The sequence below is a fragment of the Lacerta agilis genome, chromosome 5, assembly GCF_009819535.1.
Source record: "Lacerta agilis isolate rLacAgi1 chromosome 5, rLacAgi1.pri, whole genome shotgun sequence".
In the NCBI taxonomy this organism is placed as follows: Eukaryota; Metazoa; Chordata; class Lepidosauria; order Squamata; family Lacertidae; genus Lacerta; species Lacerta agilis.
In genome coordinates this window covers 68,252,864-68,268,164 of record NC_046316.1, presented here as the reverse complement: position 1 = coordinate 68,268,164, position 15,301 = coordinate 68,252,864, and the positions used below count along the sequence as shown (strand labels likewise).

Sequence of the window (15,301 nt, the reverse complement as noted above, 5' to 3'; positions counted from 1 at the left end):
GCCCTCCTGGAAGGAATTTTTCCTCCTATTGCAGCTATGGAGGGATGCTGTCTCAGGAGAGATCTGACAGGCTGACAATGTGTACTCATGGTTGTATAAATAATGAGCAGATAAGAGAAGTGCATTATCACTTACCCCTGCTGCCACGGATACCTGGATTTCCAAAGACACCCGGTAGCCCAGGATTACCTACAGCACCCATCAAGCCTATTTCTCCTCTTAGACCTGTGGGGAGTGAGCAAAACAGAATACTGTATTTCTCAGAGTTTGTGCATTCCCTATTGCCTGTGTCAGAGTCCAGGCAAAATGAGTATTTATCTATGCATTATCTACAGACATAATGCCATGCCATCGCCTAATTTGATCACACCAGTCATATCTATAAACCTCCTGCAGAATAAAATGGCAAGCAAGTGGTACTTTACCTTCAAGAAATACTCACCTGATACACCTGGTACTCCTGGCCTGCCAGGTTGTCCCTTGATGCCAGGAGATCCTTCATCTCCTTGTGGGCCAGGTAATCCAGGCAGCCCAAATGGCCCTGGGAACCCTGGGATGTCTAATCCTGGAAAACCTGGGTCTCCTTTGGCTCCTAGTTCTCCACGTTTTCCTATGATAACAGATAAATTGAAATGAACATTATGTGGAAATGTTCCCTGCCCCCCCCCTGGATAAGGTTGTGATATTGAGGTCAAGAACATGGATTTTGGGGCATATTTTGTAAGAAATAGTTTACAGACAAGGACAACTAAGAAGTATAGCGAGCTGTATACAGAGGTATCCTCCAGATAACTTGCTAATTTGTCGGTGTAAAGCTTACACAGAGGCTACACTACACCTAGAGTTTACTGAGCATTTGTTGATTTGTTTGTAGGGAAGTTAAAGAATAATAATAATAATAATAATAATAATAATAATAACAACATATTTATACCCCGCCCTTCCCCGCCAAACAGGGCACTCAGGGCGGCTAACACCAATAAAATCACAACAAAAACATAAAACAATTCATTAAAATACAGATTAAAATACAATTAAAATTTAATTTAGACTGCAGCCTAATTTAATTTAGACTGAAACCAACCCAAAGGCCAGGTGGAACAGCTCCGTCTTGCAGGCCCTGCGGAAAGATGCCAAATCCCACAGGGCCATGGTCTCTTGTGACAGACCGTTCCACCAAGTCAGGGCCAGTACTGAGAAGGCCCTGGCCCTAGTTGAAGCCAACCTAGCATCCTTGTGGCTCGGGACCTCCAAAAAGTTATTATTTGAGGACCTTAAGGTCCTACCCGAGACATACCAGGAGAGGCGGTCCCTTAGGTATAACAATGAGCATTCATCCCAGCACAGAAGCTATACATTTTCCCATTAATATTTTGTTCATCCCACACTTTTTAGTGCATTTCTCCATCAGTTTTACAACCTTAAAACATCAGTTTTTGTTTTAAAGTGGATTTGCTCGACAGACCACTTTAATCTACCAATTGTTGCAAATCTAAATATGCAGTGTGCACTTGAATCCCTCCTGCAGAATAATTGAAGACACCCAGAGTCTACTAACAAAATACAAGCTTCTTCCAGACATGATAGAAAAAGGAACCAAATTAAAAGCCATTTGAACAACGACAACGACAAAAACCCTTTCAGGTCACTTTAAAAAAGAAGAAAACGTTAATTATATTTATTTATTCATTTATTTGTTCATTCGATGAAATGTACAGGTATATACTACTATACTGAAGCAAAATCTTCAAGCGGTTTAAATAGATATTTAAATTATCAACAAAAACAAAAATAATAAAAAACATTTTAAAAGGAATTTAAATTAACAGTGAAGATGATTAAAACATACCAGTGTCTATGTGCCTAGATATTTTGTATGCCTATATTTTTTCTGGGTTTTTAATTTAATTTTAGGTACCATCTGCCGGAGACTTATGTAGAAGAAGATATAACACAGTTAAAATATTTTATGTCTTAATCCTAACTCCATTGACCTGGGAATAAGACCATTGAATTAAAAGGGGTTTACTATTAGGTAGCCAAGTACAGGATTGCACTTTCATTATTTTGCCCCTCCCCTGTTCAACAAACCAAACCTAAACTCAATAGGATTTTATATGAAGTATCAACAATGTTATAAATATGAATATATTCTCAAAGAGATATCACATCCCTTTTGTAGAGAGGATCATGACTGCCTACAAGATGCTTGTCTAAGATTTCCTATGTGAAGAAAATGAGACAGACAAGTCTGTGGTTTTGATGAGCACTGTTCCAACCCTTAAATCAGTGAAGTGTGCTTCATGACCCTGCTTCAGGTGTTCAGAAGAGCATGTGCTGGCTTAGAGGAGGGGGGTGACAATATGTACTTCATTTACTGCATGAGTCCCAATTATTTTGTGTAATACTTACCTGGGGGGCCCATTAATCCACATAGACCTGGTGGGCCTGGTAAGCCAATAAGACAGTCACCTATTTTTCCTGGAACACCCTTTTCTCCTGGAACTCCAGGGGACCCAGGTTCTCCTAAAAGATAGTATTGACAGCATTAAGGTAACTTAACATCATGTGTAAAACCCTCCCTCTTCTTTCCATTCCATTCTTTCCCTCCCCCTTCTTTTCTCCCCTCTCTCTGTCACACACACTCCACAACATACATGCACCCACTTCACACATTTAGTTTACAGGTGTGGAAAGCTGTAGCTGGGGGTTGGGGGAGCACTCTAATGACCAAGTCCATTTGGCAACAGCCATCTCAGCTGGGAGAAAAAGCAGTTTAACAGGCACCTGGTTCCTTCTCTCCCGCCCTTCCATCAGACTAGAGACCTAAAAGTATTCAACTTAGACTTGATATATCTGGCCTTTTCAATTGCCTAGTATGCCAGACCCATTTCTTTTAAGTATAGCTTGACTTGGGGTTTAAATCTCTGGACTTCCAGGGCAGCAATCCAATCTTCAGGTAAGCCACCACTAAAGCTGTGGTTTCCCTGCCCACCCCCACCCCCATTTCACCATGCCTGTTGTAACAGCAAGGAATGGGTGAGAACTGAGTGCACAGAGATACCTTGTGTATCCTCAGGTTGCACAAACTGAGCATTTATCTCTCTCAGTACGGAGAGATAGACCGTATTTTTCGCTCTATAAGACGCACTGTTTTCTCCTAAAAAGTAAGGGGGAATATCTGTGCGTCTTATGGAGCGAATGGTGATCCCTGGAGCTGAATTCCCCAGGGGCCAAAAGAGGATCATGCTTTTTATTTTACAAAGAGAAAAGGGGGTGTTGAAAGGACCCCGCTCAGCAGCTGCTCAGCAAGAGATCGGGAGAGAGATAAGAGTCCCGGCTCCCTTTCAGCCCGCCCCCTTGTCCAGGCCACCATTGTTGAATGTGCTGCAGAGGGAGGTTGTTTGTTTCCCCAGCGACATGTGACTGGCTGATTAGATTATCTGTCTGGAAACTGTAGAAAAGGCTCCCTTTCCTTTAGAAGCTGCAGAAATATGAGTTGAACCCCATAAAAATGGGGCTTTTCCTCTTTGCTTTTCCCCCTTTGCAAAAGGATCTTGCTTTTCCCCTTTGCAAAAAAGCTGCAAAACTTTTAGCTGATCCTCAAAAAAACCGAGGGCTTTTCCCTTTGCAGAAAAGCTGCAAAACTTTTCATAGAATTATAGAGTTGGAAGAGACCACAAGGGCCATCCAGGCCAACCCCCTTCCAAGCTGATCCTCAAAAAAACAGGACTTTTAGAGGAGGAAAACCAGAAAAAAATATTTTTTTGTCTTGTTTCCTCCTCTAAAAACGAGGTGCGCCCTATGGAGCGAAAAATATGGTAAGTTTCTTGAATGAAACCTCCACTGATGTATAGTTTAGTTAATATGTCAAGGAGGTGAACATTCTGCTCAAAATATACTCTACCTCTTGGCCCATCAGCACCATCACGACCTTGTTGACCTTGGAGCCCCGGAAGTCCTGGGAATCCTCTTTCGCCCTTCTCACCTGGCATGCCATCGACTCCTGGCGAACCTAGCCTGCCTTGTTGTCCGGGTATAACTGGGCCCGGTTCACCCTAAAACATGGAGGAAATAATAGTAATAAATGTCATGTCTGAAACATTGTGAGTAAAACTTAATTTTTATTTCTTACCGTAATAACATTTCTTAAAATCCTTAAAATCATTAATGCTCTTGCTAATTAGTAGAACCCATTAAACTCAGTGGAATTGGTTTGTGAACCAACCTTTTCTCCAGGAATTCCAGGTTTTCCAGGTAAGCCTGGTTTCCCTAATTGTCCAGGACAGCCTGGTGGCCCTGTGGATCCTGGAGACCCTTTATCTCCTACAAAGTGGAGGGGAAACAATGTTCAGCGATGTAACACAGGCTCTTGAAGGCTTGTGATAAGTGGGTATGTCATTTTTTAAGGTTCTGCTATTTTTCTTGCTAATTAAGTTAGGAATCCATAGATCAGTCTTGCAACTGATTTTTTTAAATTGTTAATTTATAGTTAGATTTTGTTGTTAGCTGCCTTGAACTTTTTGGGATGCGAAAGTTTTGAATGAATAAATAAATGCAGCTGTTATAATATGCAAAAATTGAACATGAATTTAATTTTTTAATACAATTTTTATTGTCTGAAAGGCAACAGAACCAGAAAAAAACATCAATCAAGAAACTGGACAGCATCAAACTAACATGTCTTGTCAGGGCAAGGATTTGTGCTTGTTCAATAGGACTTTCCCACCTCTCTTTCCACTGTGCATGCCCACTGCCCTCCCCAAATCTGCACTGGACAGTTTGAGGGATCCCATAACAGGTTTAGGGATGTGTGCAAGGAGGGGAGGGCAATCACATGGCACAAGCAGAAATCCTTGTGCTGGTGGGATATGCCACTCAGTGCTACAACCCTCTGTTCACTTTTACAACAAAGTAATGGAAGATGTTACAGTATGTCAAAGTACAGTATGCCAGAAGTACAGTATGTCAAAACAAATGAAATTTGTATGCATGTTACTTTTAAAGTCAAATTGTCAGCTGTCCTCCATTTTGAAAATGCATGATATAGTTTTACTGAAGTGCTCTAATGAAGATACAACTATATGTACACCACGGGGAGCCAATATGGAACCCTCCAAATGTTGTTTGACTACAACTCCCATGATTCCTCATCATTCGCCATGTGGGTTGGGAGTTGGAACCCAACAACTTACAGAATGCAACACATTGGCTACCACTGATGTCCACGATAATACAGATCTAACTGAGTTTTCTCTCTCTCTCTGAAGTTCTCTAGGACTTCATAGATGATTATTTATTAAATTTCTCATTTGTTTCATTACTTCATTTTATTGCTTGCTCTCTCTCTCTCTCTCTTTCCTTCAAGAAAAGACAAATACATTACCTTTAATGCCAGGATAGCCAGGAAATCCATTCTCTGAAAAGCCAGGGTCACCTTCTGGTCCTGGGAGGCCTGGATAACCACGTGGCCCTCTGGATCCAACACTACCTATCAAAGAATGCAAAGTAGTTCTGGCAGCAGCATCAAATGGCAAACCACACACTATCTAGAACAAAAACCCAGGGGGTTGAAGGGTCTTCCCTACAGATTGGGCCTAAAGAAACTAAAGTACCTGCCTGGGGTTTTTTGTGTGTGTCTGTAATATCTTAGAAGGGTCAGTTTGACAGTAGTCCAGCTTGAAAAGGTAGCTCTCACCTCTTTCTCCTTGTGGTCCAGGCCTACCATCTGGCCCTCGAAGTCCAGGAGGTCCAGGAATTACATTTACTTTACCAGGCTCACCTTTAGGACCTTAAAAGTATATAACAACAAGAACACAAACTAGAATATGCCAGTGGTTATTTAAAGACAACAGCACAATGAAGTTACACAACTCTGGAGGGGGAAAGCAGATTTGTAGCTCCAATATGGCTGGTAAGTGCACTGCAAGGAAACCCAGCAAATTAGCTTTGTTTTTCAGCCATCAGATGATTAGCTGAGCTGCATTGAACTGCAGAAAAGTAGGCGGATATAAATCACAGATAGCAAAATCACAACAGCAGTGCTAGGTCCTGAAAGGACCTAACTAAAATATGCATCAGTCAAGAGTGCGCTTGGACGCCACAGACATTTCTGGAGCAGGATGCAGAAATGATCCTGCTTATATTACTAAAGAATGCTCTGCAATGTTGTATTAGGTATATATATATATATATATATATATATATATATATATATATATATATATATATATATGCCTTGACACCCATTGCAGCTTTTAAATCTACTATAGACACCACAGTCAAATTATTTAGTAATAACAACAATAATATCTACCGACCTGCTTCTCCAACCAACCCAGGCAAACCAGGATTTCCTTGAGATCCCTTAGACCCTTCCACTCCTGGTGGTCCATATCCTGATGGTCCAGGTAGCCCTCTCTCTCCAGGAAGACCTGGGCTACCAACTGATCCTGGTACACCTCTGTCTCCTTTTGTACCATCAGGTCCCTGATAAGAAATCAGAAAACACTGCTTAACAAACACTGGAAATGCCTGCATGGTAAGTCACAGTCAGAAACAAAGGTTGGTGCCTACAGCAAAGACCCTGGATGAACATAGTTCTTTTGCATATGCAATGCTAGAAACATGGTGGAGTCTGCACTTGCCACCATGATTCAGCAATGGCACTCAAAGCAGAAATAAGTAACATAACAATTTCATTTTGATCACCACAAATAAGTCCAGATTCATCTACTGGAAGTCTGTGCAAGGACTTCCATGAGCACAATAGGGATTTTCCTCCCCCAAATTTGGCTCTGTGGAGTCAGGAGAACAGTGGGCAGGGGAGGAGGGGGATTGTTTCATCTGGCAAAAGGAAATGCTGGAGGGACTGCCATAGCGCTACACTGAATCCTTCCACACACTGTAAAGTGCATATTCAGCTAAATCCAAAAGGGAAATCAGTGACCACTACAGATTTATGCTGCATATAGGCTGCAGTCATGCACATTTCCACATGACTTTTTCAGATGTTGTAATAGAATTAGGGCACACAACAAAAATTAATATATGTGCATGTACCTTGACGAATGTCTTCAGATATGTTTACCTTATTTATTTTTCAATGGATTGAAATCAATGCAAGAATCAGTATGATTGCGCTAGATGTGAAAGTAGCAGGTACTAACTTGTTCTCCCACAGAGCCTCTTGAGCCTTTCAGTCCAGGTTTCCCAGGTAACCCGTCTGAACCATTTTCTCCTGAGCTTCCTCTGGGTCCTGGCTCTCCTCTGTCTCCTTTCGGGCCTTCTGGTTCTGCATACCCTGGTTCACCTTTCAATCCTTTAAGACCTTGGTTTCCTGGAAGACCTGGAAGTCCCTGGGTCACATGTTGTTAATAAAATATGACAGGAACTGTAACGCTGAATCTATATAAATAATGCTATGAGAGGTACAGTAAAACCAGCACACTAAGGCATTATGGTGAAATGATTCTGTGTGCGAAGAGGCTTTTTTCATTGTCAGCTACTGCAGCTGAAAGCATCCATACCCTGCAATGGGTAGAGGCTTTTTTATGATGGAAACTACAAACGACTCTACATACATACCAACTCTAAAAACAATTTAACATGAACCGTACCTGAATGCCAGGAGGCCCCTGAATCCCAGGCGTTCCTTGGGATCCTTTAGGCCCAAATGCTCCTTCTATACCTGTAATGGAGGAGACAGTGATTTAGAGAGAACTGGAAGGTTGAAGTAATTGTTGTTGGCATCAAGAGACAATGGAGTGTGCCTCCAGAGGTGAACTCAAACTGAAGCGGTAGCACTGAAATGACCTCTCCAGGATGCAAGTCTGCCCACAAAACAAGACCCCTCTTCTCAGTCTCACAGAGCAATATGTTTGGCGCCAGTTTGGCCAGTTGCCAGAAGGAGGTGTACAAGGGACTCCACTCTGGATTTGTGTAGGGTTTACTCCTTAGCCTTTTCTTCTTCTGAAGATATTCCACAAGGCAGCAAACATTTAGGAACAAAGTTTTCCTTCTCCTAGTTGGGCCCCCTTCCCAGGTTGACAAGCTCCATCTGCCCCTAAGGTTAAAGTGACTGCGATAGACTACAACAGAAATAAGCAGACTGACACTGAAAGCAAGAGTGCCTCTTCCAATATCAGCCAGCCCAAATCCTGAAATCAGGAGAAGGCTGTCTGTGCTCCTGCTAATGTCTGTAGTTCACTGCATAGGAACTCAGAGTAGGTCCTTCTCTGTAGCACAGAAGTGGCTGGCAAGGTGTGGGCGATGCCACAGAGCTGCCCTCCCAGCACTAACACTGCTGGTGCTTACTTGCATGGGGTGGAGACAGGTTAGCTTTCCCTGAACAGAATATTAAACAATAATATCCTAAGGGAGATTAATCATAGTCTAATGATAAGTAGAATACAAGTTGGAACCTACAACAAAATGTTGCAGTGCAGGGTTCCAGCCAGCCATGACCTCCTCCAAGATACTCCATTCCAGAAGCACCTTTGTTCCTCGCTAGTGAATTAAACCTTTAATATAGAAAGTCAGTGTGCAGCTGTTTGCTGGTGTACTGGAGTTGCGTTTCTTACAATCCTATTGACACCAGCTGTGCCCTTTAGCACTGTTGGCGCTCTATAGGGTACTCTGGCAGCAGGGTGATAGATCATAAGGGACATATTTATCCTAATAATTTCTAAAAAACCTCCCTTCTTAAAGTATATAAGCAAAAACCACGTTACTAATTTATGATCTACATCAGAATGGCTGAGGGTAAAATGTTCTATAAACTAGAATATACTGCCAGTTGGACCTTTTTTTGCACCATCTTCTACCCCTTTCCCTGATCTCTTGGTATATTTTAGCATTACCCAAGCATTGTCAGATTCTTTTACCTTTAACTCCTTGTTCACCCTGTGCTCCAGGAACACCAGGAAGGCCAGGTGGCCCCATCAAAAAGGTGCACTGGTCACATGGGCCTGCTTCTTCACCTGCAGTAAAATTATTCCTCTGTTAAACATGACATTGGTAAATCATTGCTATGTCAAAAGCACACGTGCCCTACAGCATTGTATGTATTTATCAGCAAGGATTATTATTTATTAAGTTTCTCTACTGCCCTTCATCCGAAGATCACAGGGCGATTTACAATGTAAAACACAAAGATGGGATGAGAAAGAGTATAAGCATGTTTGTGCATCTAATTCCCCTGAGCTTTCCATATTTAGCAATATGGTTAACCCTAGGAGCAGACAGTGAGGCAAATTTTCCCAGTAAAGAATATTTGTCCTTAAAAACTAAATATATTATTAGTGTTACTGGGCAAGCCTTTAGTCAACAATGAAAAAGATAGAGCTCATAGAGATCACACTTTATATATTTCTCTGATTTTTATCCTACTGTTCCTTCAAGAGCTTGACATAGATTAGGGGATCTGTAGTTTATCCTCACAGCAACCCAATGGTGTCTCAGGGTCATTCAGCTTCATGGCTGACTGGGGAACTGAATCCATGTCTCCCCACTCTAAGTCCAACACTGACTGTCACACATGCTCATATAAATATTGGCATTTGGTACAGGGCAATATCCTCATTATTGTTTGGAAGGAGAGAGAGGAAGCCAATCTACTCTGGGCCAGTTTGGTTGCCTTTATGAGCTCAGAATGGAAAGCAGAATCAGGTCTAATTGCCCCTAGCATGATGAAAAGGAACTGAATGTGCTTAAGCAGTCTTGACAGAATCTAATCATCATTATAGTTAAGATTTCTGTTCACCACCATGCCGTCCTCAAATTATTATGGTTGGAAATGTATTTGCAAGTAGAACTACTGACCTTTTGCTCCACTATCTCCTGCAAGGCCTGGAGGTCCAATGCATCCTGGGGTTCCTGTGGGTCCCAGTGGGCCTCTTTCAAAAGTTATTATACCTGTTTATGGGTGAGAACGACACAAAATATTCATGCATTGCTCACAAATATCATGATAGCCTCTGTATAGGCCATTTAGCGTTTTCTAAGAGCCTCAGATTTAAGATGAACTTATACTTGGTATTGACAACATGAAAGTAACACAGGCTACGTGCATTCAAGCCATAGCAAAGAACAAAACACTGGAAAATTATGACATTTGCTAGTTATTCTTACCACTTTGGGAAGTCAATAGGGAATGTCTAATAATTGTGGCATTTATTGGTCAACCTACAAAATACCTTTGGATCACTAATAAGCATATTTTTTTAGTTTGTTAATCAGGGCAGGCCACAATAATATAGAAAAAAACATTTTGGAAACCAATATCAAACCATGGTTTAAGATCCTGCCTTGTTCTGAAGCTGGGAACCATAGTTTCTCAGTTAAGGTGAAACAGGAAACTATGACTAATTAGATACTTTCACACTGCATATTAAGTTAGATATGGCTATCTGAACCTATCCAGTCTCTCACACCAAAGCTATTGGAATAAGCATCAATGGATTTATATACAAGATTTAATCCAGTTTCTATCATTTGCAAAGTCATCATACTTTCTCTACTTTAATATTTCTGCTTTCCTTTGCAGGGATGGTTGCAACAGTAGTGGCTGCTTTTAGCCATGAGAAGTTCAGTTGGATAGTTCATTAATTCCAGAGTTGCACTAATATGCCATGAAAACACTCTGGCTACATATACAAGCAATGATCATCTTGCTCTACCTGGTGGTCCTGAAAGACCTGGTGATCCTGCTGGGCCAGGTCTTCCTTGCAATCCAGGAAGTCCTGGGGGTCCAATAGCATTCATGCCAGGTTGTCCTCTATCTCCTTTACTTCCTTTGAGGCCTGGAGAGCCTGTTAGACCTCTTGGACCAGGTCTCGAAACACCTAATGCAAGAGTTAAAAGTATTACAGTGGTACCTCGGTATCTGAAGAAGTGTGCATGCACACGAAAGCTCATACCAAGAACAAACTTAGTTGGTCTCTAAGGTGCTACTGGAAGGAATTTTTTATTTTATTTTGTTTTGACTAGTGGTACCTCGGGTTACAGATGCTTCAGGTTACAGACACTTCAAGTTACAGACTCTGCTAACCCAGAAATAGTACCTCGTGTTAAGAACTTTGCTTCAGGATGAGAACAGAAATCATGCGGCGGCAGCGGGAGGCCCCATTAGCTAAAGTGGTACCTCAGGTTAAGAACAGTTTCAGGTTAAGAACGGACCTCCAGAACGAATTAAGTTCTTAATCCGAGGTACCACTGTACTTCCATTTCTATGTTTTCTGTACCAGTGCTTGTAGCCATTTCAGAGGATTTAATTTCATGTTTTTTAAAATATATATATATCCCAGAATTTCTTCATATATCTGAAACAAACAATATTTATTGGTCTTACCTGGCCTTCCAGTGGCACCTGGGGGACCTCGTGGTCCTGCAAGAACAGTATATTCATCACATATCTATATTATGCCGGCCGGCCAAATATGTACTGGCTACCCATCTGCTATTGAACCAGGTTCAAGGTCCTTATAAACATTTACATTATACCCCCAGATCAATCACTGAAATAATCACAGGTGTGTTGCTGGCACTCTCCTGAATTGGTGAAGCGCATTTGACATCAACATAAACATGACACTTTTAGTGTTATTGGCCCAGCCCTGTGGAATGCTCTTCCAACAGAGATTCAGCATGGGCCTTTAAATGTTTGCTGAAAACATGTCTTTGCTGCCAGGTTTGTAATGGTGTGTGCCAATCTGAACTTCTTCTCTATGGTTTATTTCTGTAGCGTGTATCATGGCATGAGAAAAGTTGGCATAATTTCATACAAAAAGGGACACACGCAATACTTCTCCTGGTCTTAGTTCTTATCTCAAATGTGTCCTGGAAGGCATTGGAAAGTTCCTGAAGTTTTAATAACTAATGTTATTAATCTAGTGTTACCAACAAACTTTAATTATCACCCCCTGTAAGGGTTCCACATACACAATAGAATCATCGTATAAAGATAAACTTAGGACTCATGAAACAAACACACTGGAAGTCCAAACCTTTTCTGTGGTGGTTCCTCATTTGTGGAATGTTCTCCCCAGGGAGGCTCCCCTGGCACCTTCATTGCATATCTTTAGGCAACTGGCAGAAATGCTTCTTTTCAACAAGGCATTTGGCTTATTAACATTTCATGGCTTTTTGAATATGTTTGTGGGGGTTATTGGTTTGTTTTTGTTTTATTATTTATGTTGTATTCTCACTTTCAAATTTTCTGTTGTGAACCACCCAGGGATCTTCAGATGAAAGGTGATATACAGTGGTGCCCCGCTAGATGAATGCCTCGCAAGACGAAAAACTCGCTAGACGAAGGCATTCGTCTAGCGGAAGGCTGCCCCGCAAGACGAATTTGTCTATGGGGCTGCCTCGCAAGACGAAAATTTTTCGTCTTTTTTTTTCGTCTAGCGAAAGAAAGCACGGCTGTCATTGCCGCTTCGCTAGACGAAAAACCCGCTAGACGGAAAATTTTCGCAGAACGAATTATTTTTGTCTAGCGGGGCACCACTGTACAAATCTAATAAAGGATGATGATGATGATGATGATAAAAAGGATGGGTGGGAGTTTCTTAAAGGTGAAATATTGTAGGCACAAATGCAGACAATTCCCACAAGAAAGAAAAGTGGGAGGCATCTTAAGGAACCAGTGTAGCTTAGATGACCTAATATTTAAGAAGGACATGTACAAGAAATGGGGGAAATGGGAAATCACGCAGGAAGAGTCTACATGAATAGCCAACAATTGCAGGAGAAGGTCAGGTGGGCCAGAGCTCAGAATGAGCTCAGGCTTGCAAGAGAGGTTAAAACAACAAACAACAACAACAACAACAAAGGATTCTTCAGCTGTGTACAGAGCAAGAGGAAGAATAAGCAAGTGGTAGGTCCTCTGTGTGGAAAACCTGGATAAATGTTATTGTGTGAGGCAGATCTGCTCAAAACCTACTTTGCCTATATCTTCACCCAAAAGGAGGGAGCCAGGTCCTCTTCAAACAAAATATTGAGGGAGCAAAAGTCATCACAGCCCTATAGAGTTGGCGTGTCTGATCAGGACTAAATTTCTGACAGTAAGAGCCATTCAACAGTAGAACAGGCTCCCTTGGAAGGTGGTGGACTCTCCTTCCCTGGAAGTTTTTAAGGAGATGTTAGATGGCCATCTGTCATGGGTGCTTTAGTTGAGATATCTGCATTGCAAGGGATGGGCCAAATGACCCTCAGGATCCCTCACAACCCTACAATTCTATGATTCTATGTCTTTTCAAAACAAAACATCATTGAGTTCAATGGGGTTTACTCACAGGTATGCAGGCTTAGCCTAATAATGTATACTGAGACCGACAGGCATTTTATAGCCTCAACTCCACTCTCCTTGATGTCAAGAAGGCCTCATATTCAGTCCCAAGGTATTTTAATCTCAAAGGGCTAGACTGTTAACACTGAAGAGGCAGTAAAATCCCAACGGCCTCCTTCTCATCCTCACTTGCGACCCAGAAGCCCATGGTGTGATGTAGTTTTCACATGTCAATATGCTTCATCTGAGCACTGGTAGTACAGAAATCTCCTTTGATGCTCTCTTACCGGGTGCTCCAAATTGGCCTTTGAGTCCTGGGAGACCTGGATAGCCCTGGTTTCCTTTTTCACCTGGCAATTCATCATAATACTCTGTCTTAAATAAAAAGAGAGAACAGACAGACAAAAAAGGAGAGAGAAATAGTAATAATGAAGAGAAAGGCATGGCTGCATGTAATATGAACGTGGCACATTTGTGTGATGACTTGGTTTTGCTAAAATCGTAAGCTGAATTCCATTTTTTTTTTAACCAGGGCTCCTTTGGTGATGTGATTTCTATGTGAAGCTAAACACAGGCCACTATTAAAAACAATTTAGCTACACATACCCTGAAGCAGGCATCTGACACTGACCAGCACTTTAAAACTAGGGACTGCCTATTAATTTTGTGATATTAAAGTGAAATACAAAGAAAAATGGAATTTGCACTTACTGGACCCCGAATTCCTTTGCTGCCAATTTCACCTTTCTGTCCCTATAGTAGAAAACAGAAAGAAATATAAGAAACATGATAATTTCTCAAATCCAATGGAATTCTGAAACCTATTGACTACATTGGATATAGATTAGTGGTCACTTGGTCTACATGTTAAAAACAGTTAGCAAGTTATCTAGAAAGTTCATTTTTAAAAAGGTTGAAGTATAAAATTTTCTGGCATGATTATTCTTTTGCCTAGGTTAGAGCTGAGCATCCTGTGACCCTCCAGATGTTGCTGGATTCAAACTCCCATTAGCCCCAGTCAGCATGGCCAATGGTTAGGTTTGATGGGAGTTGCAGTTCAGAAATATCTGGAGGGCCAAAGTTTATCTGTCCTTAGAATAGAATAGAATTTATTTACGGCCATAGGCCCATACAAGTAAAAAACAAAAAACAAAAAAAAAAAACAAAAACAAAAACAAAAAACACATAGATAACAACTTGTGCAAGTGGGAACAACAGCCGCTAAAACACCACAATACAATAAAATACAATAAAATAGAATGGCATACTACGCCTTAGCTAGCCTGTAGTGCTCCTTGGCGTCGCTTTTGGGTAAGGACAGCGACCAGGAACCTGTCCTTATTTTAGGTATGTAACCATTGACTAGGGGTTAACCATGTCTTCCATGATGTAGGCCTGGTCAGATATTCAGGGTTTGTTTCTTTTTAGTATCCCCATCATGCTTCTGGGGACTAAACCCTGCAAAGACTTAGCTATTGTCCACTTGAGACTGGTCCATTAAAGCAAATAGGGCATTGCCCCACCAATCTCCTACCTTCTTACAACCAGTCTAAGGAGTGGCACTGGCTATTACCTCCCTGCCTCTTTAGCTCATCATTGCCATGGCAGAACTCAGCAGGAAAGAGGGTGGGGCAAAAGAATTAGTTGGATCTGCCTGTCATTGGCTCTGCCTCTACCTACTGTTCACCTCTTCCTTCTGCCCTACCATCAGCTACCACTATCAGTAGTCAAACCCTGCAAGGACATTCTTGCGACCATTTGTCCTATCAGAGTACTTGCTATTTAATGAACGTCATAAACACTAGAATAAGGAATCCATTTGTAAACCAAGTACAGAATGTACCAGCAGAGTATGCTCATTCATAGTCTGCTGGTTTTTTATTCAAGTTTTAAGTGGCCTTGAGCTTCGGAGAGATGGGATAGAAATACTTTTAAAGAAAATATAAAATAACTATTGCTTTAGAAATTTACTGTTCATTAAAAATTGTTTTTCGTTTTTGCTGAATTGGTAAG

The 15,301-nt window shown here is 41.4% G+C and overlaps 1 protein-coding gene across 4 annotated transcripts in view; it reads right to left on the bottom strand.

Annotated features, from left to right (window-relative positions):
• The window catches only part of COL4A3 (collagen type IV alpha 3 chain), a 73,321-nt gene that overhangs the window by 22,921 nt on the left and 35,099 nt on the right, over positions 1-15,301 (bottom strand). For all 4 annotated transcript variants that reach the window (XM_033150280.1, XM_033150279.1, XM_033150278.1 and 1 more), the window contains exons 18-33: positions 14,000-14,041; positions 13,576-13,663; positions 11,351-11,386; positions 10,680-10,844; positions 9,823-9,915; positions 8,886-8,981; positions 7,620-7,690; positions 7,170-7,358; positions 6,321-6,489; positions 5,699-5,791; positions 5,387-5,491; positions 4,229-4,326; positions 3,908-4,058; positions 2,413-2,526; positions 443-610; positions 136-225 (exon numbers count right to left, since the gene is read on the bottom strand). In XM_033150280.1, coding sequence (XP_033006171.1) covers positions 136-225; positions 443-610; positions 2,413-2,526; positions 3,908-4,058; positions 4,229-4,326; positions 5,387-5,491; positions 5,699-5,791; positions 6,321-6,489; positions 7,170-7,358; positions 7,620-7,690; positions 8,886-8,981; positions 9,823-9,915; positions 10,680-10,844; positions 11,351-11,386; positions 13,576-13,663; positions 14,000-14,041 — 1,768 coding nt within the window. The remainder of the gene's footprint in view (positions 1-135; positions 226-442; positions 611-2,412; positions 2,527-3,907; positions 4,059-4,228; positions 4,327-5,386; positions 5,492-5,698; positions 5,792-6,320; positions 6,490-7,169; positions 7,359-7,619; positions 7,691-8,885; positions 8,982-9,822; positions 9,916-10,679; positions 10,845-11,350; positions 11,387-13,575; positions 13,664-13,999; positions 14,042-15,301) is intronic.